Genomic DNA, 21,400 nt, shown 5'->3' with positions numbered 1-21,400 from the left:
CCTCTAAGTCAAACTTTTAGGCGGAGCATTGTGAAAGAATATTTTCATCCGCTTCTCTATTATATTTTCCTTTTTATCAGTGATTAACAACTTAAGAAAAATGTTGAAATATGGACTTTTAAACCCCTTTGCTAGAAGCTTTATCTTTTGGTCCGATGTTCCTAAGGATGTCACAAATTAAAGTTCTTAGCTTGTAGAATTGCGATAAAAAATAAAATTTGCTATTTTATATTTTTCTCTTTTGTATATTAGTGGTTAAAATATGGAAAAATCAGGAATTTTCATTTTTCACGGTTTGGTATGACTCGAATCCTGTAGCTTATGAAACTCTTCTTCATGTATGATGAATATGGAAAACTATTGTTGCACCATACTTATGATCAGTATGGATGATTGTGCAGGTTTTATGAATTTTGAAAATTCGGTTTTTTTTTAACCTTTTCCACGACTTTACGCGGTGTGCTTAAAAGGGGGTTTGGATTTTTTCTGGCATTTCAGATTTTCCTATTGGATATGTTGCACTGATATGTTACATTCTCTCAGAATAACTTATTTCAGTTCCAAAACTTAAGGCACCCTTTTCCATATTCTACTAGAAACCGTTTTGAGTTATTTAAACTACCCTGACGTACCGAAGGAACCGAATGGAGCCTCTACAAAGTACCCGTAAAGACTGCATTGGGTCCCCATTCGGTTCCTTTTTAAAAAACTCAAACAAAAAAAAGCAGCAAATTCAACCTTTAAATAAGTGAAATTCGGATTCCACGTTAAAATTCCCTATAGTAGGTCACGGAATAAACGCAATAGTTTTTTTTACAACGGTAAAATTTTTAAAAAATATATAAGACGTATAACGCCTGTTGACTGCTACACTTCAAACGCATCATCGGTTATAGATCTTATATATCATTTTGACTTTTTACCGCTGCAAAAAAAGTATTGCGATTACTCCGTGAGTTTCCAATAGAAAATTTAACGTAGAATCCGAATATCAATAGTTTAAAAGTGGATCTTGCTGTTTTTTTGAGTTTTTTAAATAGGAACCGAATGGGGACCCAATAGGGTCTTTACGGGTACTTTGTAGAGGCTCCATTCGGTTCCTTCGGTCTGCCAGGGTATTGATTCAGGAGGGTCCGAATGTACCGTCCTTGTCTCAGATTACCCGTTTTGACAGTGCTTCATGCTGAAATTTAATTTTGTTATTCAAGTTCGATTAATCCAAAGTATTCACATTAAAAAAATTGTAATCGAATTCGATTTTTCAGGTGATTCCAGACATAAAAAAAGAACTTAGAGCTAATTTACTCCTCGAATCTAAAGATTGCGTTATGCGTGCCAGCTGTCGAAAAATGCACGACTGGTTAAAAATTGCTCCCTACACTTGCCAGTTTCCTCGTAGAGAAGAAGTGGGATGGAACACGAGCAACGGCATCCGAGTAATGGGTATAGCCTACGTTGCCGATGAATCTCAACCTTCTTGGGCGTGCATTGTTGAATCAAACGGAACTTGTAGTGAAGTTCTAAAGCTTCTCAATTTATTGAAACGCAGAAATAGCTTGAGGGAAGGTGATAAATTCATGAAGGAAGCAGACCTTTTAGCAATTCGAAATTTAATAGCATCGCGAAAACCACATGTGGTTGCTGTTGGTGGAGAATCTCGAGATGCTTTGATGATTCAACTCGAAATTCGAGAAATTATCGCAGGCCTCATCGTAGAGGAACGATTCCCATCGATCCAAGTGGAAATCTGTGATAATGATCTTGCCAAAATTTATGCCAAAAGTAAAAAAGGCGTCTCTGAATTTCGAGAACATTGTCCCGAGCTTCGACAGGCAATATCTATTTGTCGTAGATTACAGGACCCTCTAATGGAATTTTCTCAGCTTTCTACTTCTTCTCACGAAATACTGAGTTTAAGGTACCACCCACTTCAAGATCAACTCCCAGAGGATGAGTTACTGGAAAATATTTACACAGAATTCATAAATCGAGTAAATCAGGTTGGTGTGAATGTGAACAAAGCAGCTCAGCGATCATACTCTGGAAATCTTTTGCGATTCGTCTGTGGCTTAGGACCGAGAAAAGCACAAGCTCTGATTAAAGTATTAAAAAAGCAGGTCGATCAAAAGTTGGAAAATAGAGCGCAATTGGTAACCATTTGCAACCTGGGGCCGAAAGTATTCATAAACTGCGCCGGATTCATTAAAATAGATACATGCACTTTAAAAGACACTGGTGACGCTTACGTGGAAGAATTGGACGGTTCCAGGATTCATCCAGAAAATTACGAATGGGCGAGAAAGATGGCAGTAGACGCTTTAGAGTATGAGGAGGATGAAAGTGAGAATGCTACTAAAGCTTTGGAAGAAATTTGCGCAGCGCCTCAAAAGTTGAAAGATCTGGATCTAGATACCTTTGCTGAAAACTTGAAGAAACAAGGATTTGGTGATAAGAGAATCACTTTGTACGATATCAGGGCGGAGCTAAGCTGCATGTATATGGACTTTAGAGAAGTCTACAGGTCACCTAATTCCGAGAAACTCTTCTACATGCTGACCAAAGAGACTCCGGATTCTTTTCATGCAGGAAAATTAATTGTAGCTAAGGTAGTAGGAATAAGTCACAGAAAACCTCAAGGTGATCAAATGGATACTGTAAAACCGGTACGGAATGATGAAACAGGTCATTGGCAATGTCCTTTCTGTTTCAAAAACGATTTTCTCGAACTTTCGGAAGTGTGGATTCACATCGAGGCGATATGTCCAGGAAAGGCGATGGGAGTAAAATTACGATTGGATAATGGGGTGTCTGGTTACATTCATATAAAAAATCTGTCAGATAAGCACGTAGTTAACCCGAGAGAAAGAGTTTGCATTAATCAACCTATTCATTGCCGAATTACCAAAATCGATGTGGAAAAATTTGGCGTTGAATGCACCAGTAGAAGTAAAGATCTTGCTGATAAAGATAACGAATGGAGGCCACCTAAAGATGCTTTCTATGATAAGGATGGAGAGGAAAGAGAAAAGAGGCAGGATGAGGAGGTAAAGAGAGTGACGATAAGGCAAGCGTATTTAAAACAAATTATTGGTCATCCATCCTTTCGTAATATAGACTTCGCCGAAGCTGAAAGGTTGATGAAAGATAAGAAACAAGGAACAGTGATAGTGAGGCCAAGTAGCAAAGGTCCGAATCACTTAACAGTAACTTGGAAGCTTGCAGAAGACGTCATTCAACATATTGACGTTATAGAGGAGGGAAAAGCAAGTGACTTCACCTTAGGGGCAAAACTAAGAATCGGCAACGAGGAATTTGAAGATCTTGATAAAATTGTAGGAAAGCACATAAATCCCATGGCTGCCTTTGTCACCGAAATCTTGAATTTCAAATATTTTAAACCCAGTGTAGGAGGCGTCAAGGAGAAGGCTGAGGAGATTCTTAAAGCACAAAAGAGGGAAAATCCTAGTAGCATTCCGTACCTTATATCTGCGTCTAGAACCTATCCAGGAAATTTCTTACTTTCCCACTTGCCACGAAATCTATGTAGGCACGAGTACTTTTCTGTCATCCCGGAGGGGTTTAAATTTAGAACGCAAGTCTTTGTAAGACTGAATGATTTGATTCGGTGGTTCAAGGAACATTTTAAAGAACCGATTCCTCCTCCTAATGCGGCGTCCACAGCTGTGAAAGGAACTACAAGGATACCCCATCAGTCTACACCGACTTCAGGTGACACGCCTCATGAATCGATTCAAAAATCTCAAAATATACATGATCGGAGTAAGATACCTTTCCAGTCTCAGGCCCCAGTTTCAGGATATAATGGGCATAATACTTATGCAAATAATCCATATTCACCGTCTGGTCAAACTTCGAACCAGACTACGAATCCCAGTCAAAGCCCCCAAACGGCATTTTTACATCCAGCATCTTTGCAAGGTCAAAGTAATCAAGGCGCTGAGGTTAGCAAACCACAACAAACGGAAAATGGTGTGAATAACTCTTCATTAACGTGGAATCAGCAAATAGAGGCTAAAGTGTTTGATGATACATATTTCACGAAAACTAGAAAGCCTAAGAAGGTTTATGACAATGGAGTGGGTTATGGATTAACGTTTCCAACATACTCGAAGAAAAAGAAATTTGGCAAGGGGAAAAAAGATGGGGATAAATCGGACGATAGCTGGTATGACGAACCATCTTCATCAAGAGACAGTTTTGATGACAACCATTTTACTCGTGGATCATCCAGAGATCCTAAAGGCGCATCAAGAGATCCTTTCGATGACAATCCCTACGCTAGAGGTAAGAAAATAAATCATGAAAATTATGGGTTTTCACTTTATATTGATAAGAATTATGGTACAGCCTATTTTTCATCAACTATCGAATATTACTAATTTTGACAATAAACACAAGACATTTTTCCATAATAACGCGAATGTTATTACAATTTTTCATTAAACAAGTTCAAAAGAATATTATTATGTATTTTCTGTGCCAAAATATATTGGTTAGAAATTGAATGAAATTTTTATTGAAAAAATCGACATAACGCCTTTGCAGTGATGCTACTTAGTGCAGATTTGATTTAGATTTACCACTGTTGTTGGAAATAAATGTTATGTTTATTGTAAAAATTACTTAAATTATTAAACTCATAATAATAAGGTAGTCCCATAATTCTAAATAACAGTGTAGAAAGTTTTCCATTGTGTAGTTTTACATATCTACACGAATGTTCAGCATTTTAGGACTTTCAGTGAATTTCGGAGCATTTATTATATCTTATCAAGATATATTTCTCACGAAACCGACATATATTTTTCAGAATCTATTTTGTTTAGAACATACTTGGTTGAAAATCCTATAGGATTGCAGACAATATAATCCTAATATTCAAACTGGATCCTCGACAATATAAAACAGATCTTAAAATAATATATTCTGTAACAAGTACGAGAAATAGAGTAGTTCACGAGTGCTATATGCTTCATAATAGTGGAATAGTTTCTCGCACGTGTGACGAATGCTATTTTCGGCGTAAACTGCTTTTACGTGTCTGTAAAGTGTGCGTAAAGTGCCAGATTCCTCTACTGTGAGATGCATTTTTGCATAACTTATTTTTTTATGCTAGTAAATTCAATCATGTATATTCTGGAAGAACCAAGAATTGAAAAAACGATATCTAACCTATGAAGCAATTTAATTGAAGATTCCAAAGATTGCAACTTTTTGAAGGTCGTATGCCACATTTAAATTGTATCATACATAAGCCATTACTAAAGTTTTGCTGTAGATCCACTTAGCCACACGCTGCCTTATGTCTATGTGGCTAGAACTATCGCTGAAATATCGTAAGCACTTAAGATATTTTTTCACTTTGTAAAACAAAGCCAAATTGACAGATGGGAAGCTCTTGACTCTGGGAAGGATGATCCAGTAGAACCATCCGCGGCTTCAAGAAAAAAAAACCTAATATCCCTTGTTTTGACTAAGGAACCAAGTTTCACAAATCTCAATTATCGTTTGAAGTATCATCATTTTGAAAGGAGGCGGACCCCACTCTACGATGTAGCTGGTCTGTAACGTCTCCAGTCTACGTTTGCTTCTTACCAGCAGTTTTTTACCTTTGTGATATTTTCTGGTGTTACTGCTTTCACTAGCTGGAATAAGCCAAACTATTTGTCGATACTTTCTTCTTTCGAACCCGATGTTGGCATCTCTCCTTTAAAGCTGAAGACATTTCATCACAATACTGCCGCTCTAATGAAGAAATACAGTATCTGCATTTTTCCGTGGGACTTGTTAACTTCTGCGCGTATTGCAAAACTTTCATAGCGCCCTATGTTATTAAATCTGAAACATGTTTTGGTACATTGAGGGCCTTTTACATTTGAAAACTGAAATCATTAATGACGAAAATCATTAATTTTAGTACATTTCAATAATATACATTCCACTCTTAATGTAAGTACCCTTATTTTACGTCGTTCCTAGAATTTAAGTCCTCTGGATTTTGGTGATGCGGGGACCGTGGGACCGAAAGAGAAGCTGTGCTCAGTTATGTGTAACTAACAGTAGTTTATCCATCAAGGCGGCAGTTCGCGGGTACTCATGCTCATATTTTGCGCAATATGTGTTGCAATTGGGAATGGTTCACACTTCCCTGACTTTTTGTGTTTGGATTCCCTCGAGTTATGTTGAAGACCATGTTCGAAACCGTACTTATATCAAGAGTTGCGTGTAATTAAGACATGAATAGCAAAAAATTATCGTATAACTTATAAAGGTTATAAATTAAAAAAGGGCCAGTCAACAAAGTTGAAAGAGGCTGCTCAAAATGAAAGAAATACATATAAATAAATACATATGGAATAAATAAATAAATACATAAATACATATGTCAGATTTACCACTAAAATTTAAATTCACTCAAAGTTATATTTTTCTTGATTTTAACACAAAAATAGAAGAGACTTATTTTTTATTTTCAATATGATATGGGAAATTCACAAGTTATCATTATTTGAACTTTCAGAATCTAATGAAGATCACTTTTTTGAAATGCTCAAAAGTAACAATTATTTATTCATTAGAATCTGGATGTTTTATAATGAAGTTTATAATTGTTCATACTTTGACTGTGTAATATGCGAAAAATATTAATTATTCATTTATCCGGGAAACATGCAAAAATGTTGAACAAATTGCATTTACAAGAAAAAGGTATTTCCGAAATGAAATTTTTTCCTATGTAATTTTGCAATATACTTCAGAGAGTATCTCACGAAAGTTTCAGAGTGGACCGTCAATAAGTTTTTGAGATATAATAAATAATGTATCGTCTTACCCAATCTACCACGAGCATGCAAAGTCGAGTTCGTTAACTTACGTAACCCTGGATATTTTCCCAAAGGCTTCCAGTCAATCAACTTTGAATGAGAGTCAGCTATAGTTTGTTTCAAATTCTGTTAAATAAATTATATTTACCAAATTCGTTATATGCATAAACAATGTTTTTATTATTGTCAAAAGAACAATAATTCGTATAAGCTGTAGTATTGTGAAGGAAAACATTTCTATACAGCACAGTAAAATCGTTAGATACGAATTTCCTTATCTATTTCGTTTTTCGTTTCAAAGCTCGTTTTGATACATTTTTTGAAAAGCTAACATATTCAAAATTATGACAAGAAGAGTAAATTTTCACTTTTAATTGGTGATTTTGCACGGGTTCGGTGTAATGTAACTTTTTTGTCCCCTTTACTGTTACGCAATTTTCAAATCTTCATAATCTCGTTCATTTTTGTAAATCACCGATATATTAGAAAAACACCCGTCATTCTTTGCCCATTCATAATTTGTTTTACGATCATTTAACTTAACTCAATAATTGCGTTAAATAATATTGAATTTTATCAAATAACTTTTTCTACGCTGTTTATCTGATGCCATTAGCTTCATATTTTCATGGATGGGACAAACGCAAACAATATCTGTTCCACCTGAACCAGCCAAAATAAAATGCTGTGGCCTGAGCGAGCAAAATTTACTCAAGCCAACTTTCATATTAGTATTTTCCTTGAAGAATTTCAAGTATATTTCTTTCAAGTTTCCCAATATTAAACGTTTTTGAAAAACAACGGATTTCTCATTTATGTTCACCGATTTTGTATCTTTTTGCCCAGGCATTGGAGAACTAACATCGTCGTATTCATAAAACTCTTTAATTTTAGTTTCTGTTTCGGCGGAAATAACTTTACCTGCATTTAAATAAACCGATAAATTTGAATTAAAAAAATTTTCAACATGGCTTACGTTAAATGTTTATGCAGCTAACAACTATTAAAATTAATTAATGATAAATGACTTCAAAATTCGAACTACTGCTAACCAGCTCTGTTGGGAGGTGTTGAAAAAATCCCCTCTCTCAGTGTAAACTCTCGAGCTTTGCGTATGAAGTAACGCAAAGTATTCATTAATTTAGCTGTCTTACACACAGACCATTTTGTTCCCAAAACTGTGAATATTTGAATTTTCTCTTGCTGGCTTTTATTTCGGTCCTGAAACTTTGCTTTCGATTCAGAAATAAACTGAGGACTATGTTCATATTCATCCTACAATGAGTAAACATGACACAAATATTTAAATGTAAAAAACATTGATAATTAATGAAAAATTTCCAAAACATGAACTTACTTTGGATTCAGAATTGGAAAGCGAAAAAATGTCATCTGAGATGTCAGAGTCAGAGTCACTTGAATTCTCAGGGTTAGAGTTGAAGTCATTTGACGTTTTTATTGTGTCTGTATAAATTAATCACATACATAAAAAAATAATAATGCGATTTGGAGAAAATTTGACCAACTAATAAAGCAAGTACTCACTCGTTTCTCTAACGCACTGATTTCCGATTTTTTTCTACACGGTGCACACAAAATATCGCTTGATATTAAAAATTGTAATTTCTTTAAGATCAATTTTGACGGGGGGCGTAAATTCGTCCTTTGACTTTTTAAAGAGTGCGTTTTTTTATTGAAGGGATTACAACCTTGGGTTTTGAATTTTACCACCGACATTAACAAAAAATGCAAAATGAAACAATGCGTGAGTGAAACTGAACTGCCGATTGTAAGAAATCGACGCATTCAAGAAAAATGGCAAATGTGCAAAACATCGTGTTTTGTTTTGGTCGTGGTGTCAACAAGCAAGATCTTCGCCTTCGCTAGACACAATCTGAGAACAAGGTCGCACGTGTATCGGTCGAAGTAGCACGGCTCTACATTATTTGTCGTATCTCAAAAACTTATTGACGGTCCACTCTGAAATTTTCGTAATATACTGTCTGAAGTATATTGCAAAATTACATAGGAAAAAATTTCATTTCGGAGATACCTTTTTCTTGTAAATGCAATTTGTTTAAAATTTTTGCATGTTTCCCGGATAAATAAATAATTAATATTTTTCGCATATTACACAGTCAAAGTATGGACAATTATGAACTTCATTATAAAACATCCAGATTCTAATGAATAAATAATTGTTACTTTTGAGCATTTCAAAAAAGTGATCTTATTAGATTCTGAAAGTTCAAATAATGATAACTTGTGAATTTCACATATCATAATGAAAAGAAAAAATGCGTGTCTTCTATTTTTGTGTTAAAATCAAGAAAAATATAACTTTGAGTGAATTTAAATTTAAGTGGTAAATCTGAAATGGAATGACCCATTTATAATAGTCTATATAACCATATAAATAGCGTTTAAGCCCTTTTGATAGTGGATGTTGAATCATCTCCCAAAATTCAGTAAATTTTTTAGCAGAGCTCGTGTCAGCGGATTGCCTGCATCCTTAAAAAGATTAAACATTTTTACAATGAATTTTTTTTTGCATTTAAGGGCAATTGCCTCAGTGAAAATGGGTGCAGATTGTTGTTTCTGGTGCGCCTGAAGGTGATCTACCAAGTTATACCGACCATTTTACTGTTACTACATGATTTATTTACTACTGTGAATTATTTTGACTGTTTTAAAAGCTTAATTCGATAAAGTAAACTACATTGGTCGAAGTAGAGTCTTTTCTTACGTAATTTCTTCATATCTTAATAATGAATCTGCAAATTCAAAAAATTCTTAACATTTAAACATGGGCGTGATTTCATTTTTGTAGTAACGTGGATCTGAGGTCTCAACGACCGTTACATATAATTATATCTCATGAAATAAATAAAAAAGTTTTTATTATCTAACTTACACAAGTATATAAAAGTATTGGTATTGAAAGGATTGAAGTATGGAAAGAATTTGTCACTTACTGCTGAAATGAGGGATAATCGGGACGTAAAATTTTTCTGGAACATCCATGTTCTATATTTTGGGGTATTTGCATCAAGCTGAAGATTGTTTGTATATGACATCTTACGTTTGAAATACCTTGAGAAAAATTGAAACAGAAACATAAAAGTGTGACTCTACCGTGGACCTATGAGTTTTCAATGAATATTAATCACCAATGACACACAGGACCACATAATGTCTACATATCTAGGCGAAAGCACAACTGAAACGTAAGCTACTAATAACCGCAGCGTCGAGAAAGGGCAGAAGGGGAGGAATCCACATATCTTGAAGGTTCATTCATTTCTTTTTGTCAACAGCAGCCTTTGTCTAGACCTATGTAAATATTGTCGAGAAATATAAGTTGAGTCTGCGGGGAAGTAATAACGATGTTTCTATTACAGAACCTCGGATTTTTGCTTGAAACTTTTTGATTGCACACTATAAAATGTTCTTAGAGTTCTTATATCTACTACAATTTAATCACTCCTACTCTATTAAAAATACTATCCTACTATTCATTATATTTGCATTATACTCATAAATCATCCATAACCATTCCATAATTCTGAAATCATAATCTTTAAAAAGTCGAAAGTCAACTATCATTTCTCATTGTCGTTAAAGGACTTTCCGTTACGTGTCATCATTCAATTGCTTTATCAAATTTTAACTTCTTGTCTCCGTTTCGTCACTCACCTTTGCTATGTATTTGCGAACTTATTTACTGTCTTCTACACCTTTGTAATTTACGTCTTCCCTATCAAATAAAATTTAAAGCTTTGCTCGTCTATAAGTTATTTCCGGCATCAAAATGATTTTTTACGTCTGCTTTTTCGTCTTTACTGGAAATCTTCGACACTTTCGTAAAAATAAACAATTACATCTTAACTTACTAAAAGTCTTGAAAAATCACAACTTAATATGCTATTTTTCCAAAGAACTTGATCAATATTTCTAAAATTTACTTCTTTGCACTTTTAGTCGGTTAGATCATCGATTTTAGCTTCGACACAATCGAATTAAACAATCTCTAATTTTATTATCTCAACGTAAAACATCAAATAACTTAAGGATGTACACTACATACAATCAATCTCAAAATTTGCCTATCTTTAAAATGATTTATAAAATCAACAAAAAAGATCTATTATTAATTTGTATAAATCTTGACGGAGGCTTCTAAGCACACATCAGAAAAAAAATAATTCAGGTTAAAATTGTTGATTTAACACTAGTTATTTAAAGGTTTATTTTTTGCTTTCTCTTTAGGGAAAAGTTACAATTGTTATTTAATCCTAATAATCAAGGGGTCTCATTTTATTCTTCGAAGTATTCTCTAAATTTCCATTTGGGTTGATTTTATTTTAACAAAAATTAATTAAGAAATCATACAGTTATTATTGTTGTAAACAATCATAGTTTAAATTTTAATTAACACCACCCAAATAGAATTAGGGAGAATCCATCAAAGAATAAAATGAGGCCTTGATCATTAGGATTAAATAAAAATTGTAACTTTTCCCTCAAGATAAAGGAAAAACTAAGCATTTAAATAACTGCTGTGGAATAAACAATTTTAACCTGAATTATTTTTTTCTGAAGTGTGCTTGGAAGCCTCCATCAAGATTTACAGAACTTAATAATAGATCTTTTTTTGTCGATTTTATAAATCATTTTACAGATCGGCCACTTTAGAGATTGATTTACGTAGTGTACATCCTTAATACCATTTCATGCTATACCACAGAAAAGACTTCTTTCAAATTGTTAATTCTGTCAATTTTACGCCAACTTCAGCAAACTACTGCACTGCTACTTCGTTGATCTTCCTAATCTTCTGCCTTCTGATTAAAAATACTGTCTGTTATCATTTTATCTTCAGTTACGGATCACACCCTGCCATAACGCATCAAATGAATATTGCTACCAATATCCAATTGATCCTTTAATTTGGTGTCTTTCCACACTCAGCAGATTTCTTCCTCCAGGATCAGCAACACTTTCATCGCCTTTGCGGTTACCCTGTCGTTTTACCCTTTTCCGCGAATCATCTTGACCTGGCTGAGAATCCGGATGAAGATCCTTACATCGACTGCTACCACTGTGTCAAACTCGGTTACTTCGTTCTTCGCTGCTTTCCTCTCTTTCTGCGTTGCTCCCTTTTTTATAATTTCTTCCTTCATCTTCACCATTGCTCTCCTTTTTCATTAGGATGGCAAGCGAGGGTATTGGGATGGGTGGAGTGTTTCCACTAGCCAGCAGGTAGTAACTCTACGTCCTGCTTCTCGCGTCCCATTTTCCACAGCCACCACAACTTTGCTTGTTGACGTGGTTCGCTTTTTTTCTTTTCCTTTCGACTTGGTTTCGTTACTTTATCATTTCGCCCTAGAAACTGTACTTCGCATATCCGACATTCCACTTTACCTTGTCTTCATGTTTTCTTCCTTTGCACCGTCTTAGTCTTATTTCGTGGCTAGAGTGGTGGGTTGGTGTCGCTTCTCTTAATCAAGCATACATCAATCTTAAAGTCTGAATCATCACTTCATATCACTGATTATACTTCTTTGTACATTTCACCGTCATTTTGTACATATCCCGTTACTTTCGAGCACTTTACTACGCTGCGTCTTTTGTGTCGTGTCGCGGCGTTTTTAGTTGTTTTTTTCGCGTTAAAACGTCCTCGTCACTTTAATTCTTATGCTCCCGAAATTTTGGGAATAGAGCTAATGAACAACATTGATATCTTAAACTATCAACTGCATATAATGAAACAACTGAGAATCAATTACTCAGTGATACCCTCTCTTGCGATTTGCCCCTGGGATCTCATACCTAAGTCTTCAACTTAAAATTCCTGTATGCGAAACTGCACATGAACCTGTACAGGTCATCTTGACGGTTCCTGTGCAGGAATTTGGCAAAGCAAAGTGTACATGACCCTGCAAACGAACCTCTATGTAAGCTAAACTTTGAATGATCCTGTGTTAGTGTCTTCACATAGTGAATTAAGGTGTGGGTTCATGTACATGTATTCGTTTAGAATCATATGCATATATGAATCTGCATAGGATCTAATCCACGAGGGTTATCTAGTGGCTCTGTTCTCTCGTTATAGTGACACATTCGTAAAAACCTGTTTTTCGGATTCAGGGGGTCTCAAAACGTGGACATTTGAAAAAAGCGGGGGGGGGGGGGGGGAAATTTTACACAAATCTAATACCTTCTTTGATGAGAATGTAAAAATCATATTACAATAAGTGATAATAATACTGGTTATATGTTCGACTGATTAATCACAGTAAAATATATGGAGAAAAGTATTGCAAGAAAAAATATACTACAGAAAATCTTGATAAAGAAAAATATTTAACTGAAGAGATTATGAAATTACTTTAAGAAATTAATAAAAATAGATACTTACTGAAGCTAATGAAAATGAAAGTTTTTGCCATTATAGAGTTTTAATTTCTTTTTTAATTCTTATTAAATATATAGTGCATACATTTTCTTATAAAAATTAATTTGTTTAAAATGTTCGAATGGTTGAAAATCTAAAAAAAAGTTAAGTTCTGAATTTGTTTATGAAATGTATTTGTATAATAAATCATTATTGTAAATATGCAAGGTGTCGTAGGAAAATGTGATTAGAAATATATTCTTTGTTGATTCCGTAAACAAATTAGGCCTATTCTTCAAAAAATGCCCAAAATCTTAATTTGCTCATGAAAGTAGTTTAAATAATAAATCTTGAAAATGCGATTATTATAATTAATCGGAAAGACGTTCTTAATTAAATTTGTAAAAAACTGACCCTATTCCTTTGAAAAATAGCCAAATTCTGAAGTTGTTATGAAAGTTCTTTAAATAATTAACCATTCTTGTAGATTTAACAAATACCTTAGGAAAGAGTCATCGCAAAGACAATCATAGTTAACTTCGTAAGCAAATTGTGTTTACTAATTGAAAAATACCTCACCTCTCAATATGTTTATGAAAATTGTTTGAATGATTAATAATTATTATAAATTTAAAAAGTATCGTAAGAAATGATCATCGAAAGACAATCTTAGTTCAGATCTTTGAACGGATAAGTGAAAAAGCTATTACTGATCTTGAGACTAGACTTGGTCAAACAGGTACCAAGTTGTCACCTTTCCAGAAACCTGAAAACACAGGTCGAGGAAAGCAGGGAGTAAACTCGCATGCTCCCTCTCCCTCAACTATGGCGCTCTGTGTAACCGCACGGCTTGCACGCCCCAAAATGCGGCCCTTATTTTTAATGAACTGGTTGAAATTAAAAAGTTTAAAATTGCATTGTGTAAAATAAAAATTCGAAGTTTTTGATGTTTACAGTTTTAGATCTCTGAATTTTCATATTCAATACTGAATTAAAACATTTACAAACATTGAAACATTCAATTTAGTTTTCGTTTGCAAATTCTCGAATTTTAATTGCTTCACATTAAAAATTATTTATTTTAAATAAATTTCAACTTAACATTTTCCAATTTTGAAATTTTTGAACCAGTTTCTAATTTGACTTTGAGGTCGCAGATATGTTTATTGTTATTTTTCAGCAATTCCCGTCGTCGTTTTCAAAGAAATAATCATTAATATACAATTTTAATATTTATTATGACTTTTAAAACATTTTTCAATTGTTTAAATAAATGTAAATTATTTAAAAAATCATTTATTCCCTAGAAATTAAAAAATGACCTTATTTTCTCATTGAAATGCAATATTTTGTCATTGTTTGGAGCATTAAATTTGTCTAAAAATATTACGTAATTATTTGAAGAATTAATTATTGTTTATTTTCAAAATTTTTTCAATTGAGCCAGAGACTTCCAATTTTATTCAAATTGGTATCATATGCTACTTTCTGTGCAATAATTATATAATTTTGACACATTTATTTTATTGTTTAATAAATTTTTTTCTTTAAACAATATTTATTTGATAAAGCAGTTTTTTTCGGTAACTAAAAGAATTGCAATAAAATAGAACACATAGCATTATGTTTCTGACTTTATAGCGTATAGAAAGAAAAAATTTACCACTTTTTAATTGTTTAAACAAATATAATTCGTTTAAATAATTACTTTTCCAAAAATACTTTTGAAATCGTAATTAATTATATTATATGTTCTATTCAATAGTTATCGAAAAATAACTGCTTGAGCAAATGAAAATTGTGTGAACAAACAGAACTTTGTTAAACATTAAAAGAAATGTATGAAAATTATGTAATTATTATTATATATGTATATGTACGTATATATGTATGTATATATGATATTAAATATACGTATTTAATTTTTCAATCAAAATCAAAAGAAAACTTTCTGTACATAAAAATTAAGTGAAATATGCACTTAACCCTTTTTTAATAAAACCAATGTCAGAAGCCAAAAAACATTGCTTCGAAAATGATTTTTCAAAAAGTTTGTTTCCAGCGATGCATACTTGCTGAGAACATTTTCTCTTAATTTTTTTTTAACAGAAACTTATACTTTAAAATTGTATATTGAATTTGAAAATTATCCTTGAATTATTATTATATAAACTCCTAATCTGTTAAGAAAACATATTAATAGTAATTTGAAATTTAAATAATATATATTAAAATAATTAGGTATAATTATTCATATTATTATCATCAAAGTATTATTGTTCTAAAAACTGAAGATAATAAATTAAAAAATTTTATGTATTATAATAACATTTTATAGTTGAAAAAATCATTAAAACCAATGCTTATTTAAATAATTAATCTTAAACTGCAATGTGAAATTCAACAATTTTGAAGGAATACTTAAAATTGTATACATTGAAACAGTTAACAGGTAAAAATGAAAGAATTTTACATTAGTAGTTGAAAGGGGTTTGTTGAAGCTTGATTTTTGTTGTTGAAGATTTATCATTTTAGTTGGAATTCATCTACTTAGTTAAAAAACCCGTTTCTTTTAAAGTTTAAATTAATTTTTTGAACTAAAAATAAATCTTTTTAGTTAAAACATTACGATTTCAGTTGCATATTTAGCTCTTTGGATACAAAATCAATTATATTGTTGGAAATTAATGTTTTTATTTGAAAATTCAGCTATTTCATTTTTGGTTGAAAATTTATCTTTTGACTTCTTCAAGGTAAATGGGTAAAAATTCATGCATTCTGTTGAAAATTTATTTTTGTTGTTGAAAATATTAATTTTTTTAAACTGTCAATTCAATTATTCCATTCTTGTTTGTTTATCAATTGAACTATTTGTCGTTTAAAATTCGCCTTTTTTAAAAAAATGAATGTTTTTTTATGTAAAATTACAAAACTTAAACAATTAATTTTTTTAAACAGTGTTTTAACCGTAATAAGGTGCTAATTCTATTTTCGTAATTTTGGGCTCACAACTACGCAGCCATTCATACCGAGTATTCTTACGACAGAAATAGACCATAAAAGGAGGAAAATTTCCAAAATTGATTAGGTTCAACCAGATAGACGGGGCGATTTCCATTTCATCGCGGTGTGCCTGCTCGTCTTGCCCTCTCCACTCGACTTCTCCTCACGTCCCTGACTGAGCGAGATTGCTATGCCGGGCTTTGCCAGCGGGAGGCCCCTTTCTTTTAATGAGGCATAAAATGCCATACATAAAAATGTTATAGTTTTGCAATCAGCAAATGAAAAACATTATATTCGGAATCTATGTTTCTTAACGATTCCAACGATATGTAACTTACAATTAAAATATTGAAATTAGAATAAGTTATGGCAGGTATTAGTTTGTTTTGAGCCTGACTAGATAGCATTATGGAGTTGTCCGTAGAATAGTTGAAAATGCATCAGTTTATTTGGTAGAAAATTCGCCTGTTGACAATTTAATACTCATCCGGTGGAAGTAATACTCTTATATTTTCCATATTATAATCTACTATAATAAGTATATTCATTTTAATTCTATTCCCTGGAAAGTGAAGTTTAATTTCCTTTGAATAAATTGCCCTTGTGTTTAATATACTACTGTGGCCCTTATTTTTCAAAATCCTTTTTTACCCCTAGTTCTGTTCGATTGCCCAAGAATCGACCATCATTTTTAATATTATAAAATGATTGTGTATGTCTATATGTGTATGTGTATACTAAAAAAATTATATTGTTTACTGTTTTGTTAAGGATTCGTCTTTCTGGTTTAAAGATTCAAGCACTTGGTTTCAAGTATAACATTCTTCTAGGAAGTTGGGTAAAAATCCGTATATTCTATTAAGTTTTCAACAGGCGAATTTTCTACCAAATAAACTGATGCATTTTTAACTATTCTACGGAAAATTCCAAAATGCTATCTAGACAGGGTCAAAACAAACTAATATCTGCCATAACTTAATCTAATTTCAATATTTTAATTGCAAGTTACATATCGTTGGAATCGCAAAAAACATAGATTCCGAATATAATATTTTTAATTTGGTGATTGCAAAACTATAGCATTTTTATGTATGGCATTTTATGCCTCATCAGGACAAAGGAGCCCCCTGCTGGCAAAGCCCGGCCCAGGAATCTCGCTCAGTCAGGGACGTGAGGAGAAGTCGAGAGGAGAGGGTAAGACGAGCAGGTACACCGCGATGAAATGGATACTGTCCAGGCAAAAATATATACGGTTCTTACTTAATTCCAGAAGAATGCTTTCTAGGTTTTCCCCGCAAGTAATTCCGGGGTTCAAATTTAAAAGGCCTTGCATAAATATGGGTCATATATCTCTCAAACTTAAGACTATGTTGTAGAACCGATTGCAGTTTAATATTTAGGAATTTGCAATCGTGTATGTTACATTAAAATATTTAGTACTTATATTACTGGAATGGAATGGAAGCTTCTAATATGTCCCCTAAGGGTTTAACATTTTTCTTACACCTTCTCTATTCCTTTACACACCCTCCACACACTTACTTGGTGGTGGAAGGGGGACCTACAGTTTAAGGTGGGTTCCGAACCACCAAGAGCAACAGCCTTAAGTACTTATAGAGAAAACCTTTTTCTCTAGAGGTACCGGTCCCACGACTCTCCGGAGACGAACAACTCCCTTGCTAGGCTAGTGTTCACCGCATGGGCCACCAAAACTCTTCCAGAGTGCGAGGCGGGAATCGAAAACGCAAGCCGAAGGTGTGGGTCGAAAGCCTACGCTTTAGCCCCCACGACCGTCGTCCCACTTACTTATATTACTGTTTTCTTCTATTTTATCTGAATAACTGTACACTTTAAGGTAGTATTTTGTGTGTATATATTAGGTATATTTTCTAAAATATGCGATTCTAATTTCAAGGCAAAAGAGCCATCAATCATTAAAATCATACAATTAAAAATAATGTTGTAAAAGGCTCTAAATAAAAAGTTTCTAACATTTTGAAATGTTCAAGCATTTTTATCAAATTAATCTTTTGCTTGACAAACAACGCCACTGATAACACAGCCACACAAAAAAAGTGTGCGGATCTGGTAACAAGACACACGTATTCCTATGGATTTTGGGGCGCTGAATTCAAATTCGGTATCAAAAATCACCCATCACGTCATGGTTGAGCCATAACCTCATGCGTCAACTTGAGCCTAACCTAGAAATAAGTCTAACCTAGCCTAACCTCATGAAACACAAAGTGATTGTGTTGTCCCGTTGTGTTTGCGATACCGTTTGAATCAGCTTGGGTTTAACCTGCAAAGAGGTCAAACTTATCCTAACCTAAAAAAACCTGACCTAACATAACCTAGCTTCACGTAACACAATTAAACTCATTGTGTTGTCCCGTTGTGTTTGCGGTACCGTTTCATTCAGCTTCGACTTAACCTACATAGAGGTTTAACCTATCCTAACCTAACAAAACCTGACCTAACTTAACCTAGCCGAATGAAATTCAACCACGCGTGTAACTATGTAAGCATACGGTTCTAAGTCTTAAATGTGTGCTATATTTAATAGGTTAACTGGATCTTGACCTACAAATGAATCTAACTTAACAGAACCTAACGAAATTTTGCTTAACGCAACACAACTTAACTTAAGTGTTCCCGTTGTAACACAATAAAATTCATTTCATTGTACTACAGGTGATTAAAAATTTAGAGGCACATTACTCATTTGAAGAAACTTAGAACTACAAGTAGAATTGACCCCATTTTAATTAACCTGACAATGTTTGTATCAATTAAAATGTAGAACTGTAAATTAAACAAGCAAATGAATAAGAGTTTTATTCAAAATTTTTTTCTCTATGCTTTTCTTAGACTGAAGGGATATATTTATACTATCTTTCGTGTTTACATTTTATCTTGCTTTTTATCGTAATTAAATTGATTTATAGACCTACTTCAGTCTATTTTCTGCCTGCTATAACGTGTCCTTTTTTCTTCGAAGGAACGATGAAAAGGGTTACGCTTACGTTTAAGACCTACATTCGTTTCCCTTTTTAACATCCAGCAAGAATCAGCCATCATGACCTCGTCCCATCTACCCTGATATCGTTGTTCCATCACTTTTAGGTCTTGATGAAAACGTTCCCCTTGTTCTTCGCTGAAATCATCAACATTTTCTGGAAACTTATCCAGATGGGAATCTAGAAAGTGAAGTTTTAAATTCATCAAGCAGCCTAACTTTTTGTAGTTTCTTATCATTTTCGCAACAATATTCTCGTAGTCTGGACTTTTTTTGTTACCGAGGAAATTTGCGTTTACTGCTTTAAAACTTTCCCAAACGTCCATTTCAATTTTGGTCATGTGGCTCACGAAATTAGTATCTCTTGTCAATATTCGAACTTGTGGTTCATCAAAGACTCCTTCTTTCAATTTAGCGTCTGAAACATTAGGGAATTTAAGGGATATATACTTATAGCATTGTCCATCTTTGTCTAACGCCTTGACAAATTGCTTCATGAGCCCAAACTTTTTGTGGAGGGGTGGTAGTAAAATTTTTTCTGGATCAACGAGGCTGTGGTTGATGATAATATGAGAACCAGGTTTGAATGAATCTCTTAAAGGCCAATGTTTTTTGCTGTAATGATTGGCTCGATCTCTGCTATTCCCCAGGCATAAGTAAGAAAAAAAGTCTGGAGAAGAAAAACATTGCTTTTTGAAAGCCCTACAAGATTATGATAACAACTTTTTCAATTTGGTCAAAAAGTTGAAAATTCCAAATTTGATCATACAAAAAAATTTCGAAACCACATTTTTTCAAGATTTAAAAATTCTACGTACGGTTGTTCATAGTACTCAGAAACTCAAACAATTTATCTCCATGACTTTTTTCTATAAAAAGAAAATTATCAGAGTTAGAGCATTTTCAAAATAAAAAAAAACTGAAATGAACATTTTAAGCCAAACAACGCATGATATGAAAAAAAGCCAGGAGAAGAAAAACTTAGCTTTTTGAAAGCCCTACAGGACTACGATAACAACTTTTTTAATTTGGTCGAAAAGTGGAACATTCCAAATTTGATCGTACCATAGGGTCTAATACAGGAACCTATATAGGGTATTATATAGGAGCCTATGTTCTCTTTCGTCTTTTCTGTGCTTTATCCAAAAAGTGCATTTTTGCATTTTTTATCTTATGTTTTACGATTAAAAGAAGATCTACTCCTCCAATCGAAAAATGATTAATAATAAATTTATGGATCTTTTTAGGCGAACAACTGTTGTCTGGTAATTTAAACTCATACCTTATGTCGGTTTTTTAAACAAATCGAGGCGTCCTAACGATAGGATGCCAACGCACCCGATCGACTAGATGATACTTAACCAAAAATATAAAAAATAAAAAGCTAACCAAGAAGTAAGAACTAGAAAGTTTTAGATCGCGAAATTGGACAAGATGGAGCTAGAAGTTGGCCAAAACTAAAAGGTGCTCACTCGTTTCATCAATTCATGAAAGTTCTATCTCGGGCGAGCAAAGCATGAAGGTTGCAACTTCTCGCGTTTAGATTATAAGCGAGAAGTGGCACCTTCATTCTTTACTCGCTCGAGATAGCACTTTAATGTTTTGATGGAGCGAGCGAGCATCTTCTAGTTTTGGCCAACTTCTAGCTCCATCTTGTCCAATTTCGCGATCTAAAACTTTCTAGTTCTTACTTCTTGGTTAGCTTTTTATTTTTTATATTTTTGGTTAAGTATCATCTAGTCGATCGGGTGCGTTGGCATCCTATCGTTAGGACGCCTCGATTTGTTTAAAAAAACGACATAAGGTATGAGCTTAAATTACCAGACAACAGTTGTTCGCCTAAAAAGATCCATAAATTTATTATTAATCATTTTTCGATTGGAGGAGTAGATGTTCTTTTAATCGTAAAACATAAGATAAAAAATGCAAAAATGCACTTTTTGGATAAAGCACAGAAAAGACGAAAGAGAACATAGGCTCCTATATAATACCCTATATAGGTTCCTGTATTAGACCCTCTGCAGATGCGTAGTGGTTTTTATTTAATCGTAAAAAACAACATTAAAAATAAAAAATTATAAAAACAAGGAAATAAGCATTAGTATGATTCAATTTTTATGCATATTATGAATTGTA

At 33.3% G+C, this 21,400-nt stretch overlaps 1 protein-coding gene across 1 annotated transcript in view; it reads left to right on the top strand.

The window, feature by feature from the left end:
• The window catches only part of LOC117170685 (transcription elongation factor SPT6-like), a 44,513-nt gene that overhangs the window by 9,046 nt on the left and 14,067 nt on the right, over window positions 1–21,400 (top strand). Inside the window, exon 8 of the mRNA XM_033357654.1 lies at window positions 1,266–4,305. Within this exon, the coding sequence (XP_033213545.1) occupies window positions 1,266–4,305 (3,040 nt within the window). The remainder of the gene's footprint in view (window positions 1–1,265; window positions 4,306–21,400) is intronic.

Source organism: Belonocnema kinseyi, chromosome 4 (genome assembly GCF_010883055.1).
Source record: "Belonocnema kinseyi isolate 2016_QV_RU_SX_M_011 chromosome 4, B_treatae_v1, whole genome shotgun sequence".
Taxonomy (NCBI): Eukaryota; Metazoa; Arthropoda; class Insecta; order Hymenoptera; family Cynipidae; genus Belonocnema; species Belonocnema kinseyi.
The sequence above is the reverse complement of the archived record's forward strand: the minus strand, read 5'-3'. Positions and strand labels throughout refer to the sequence as shown.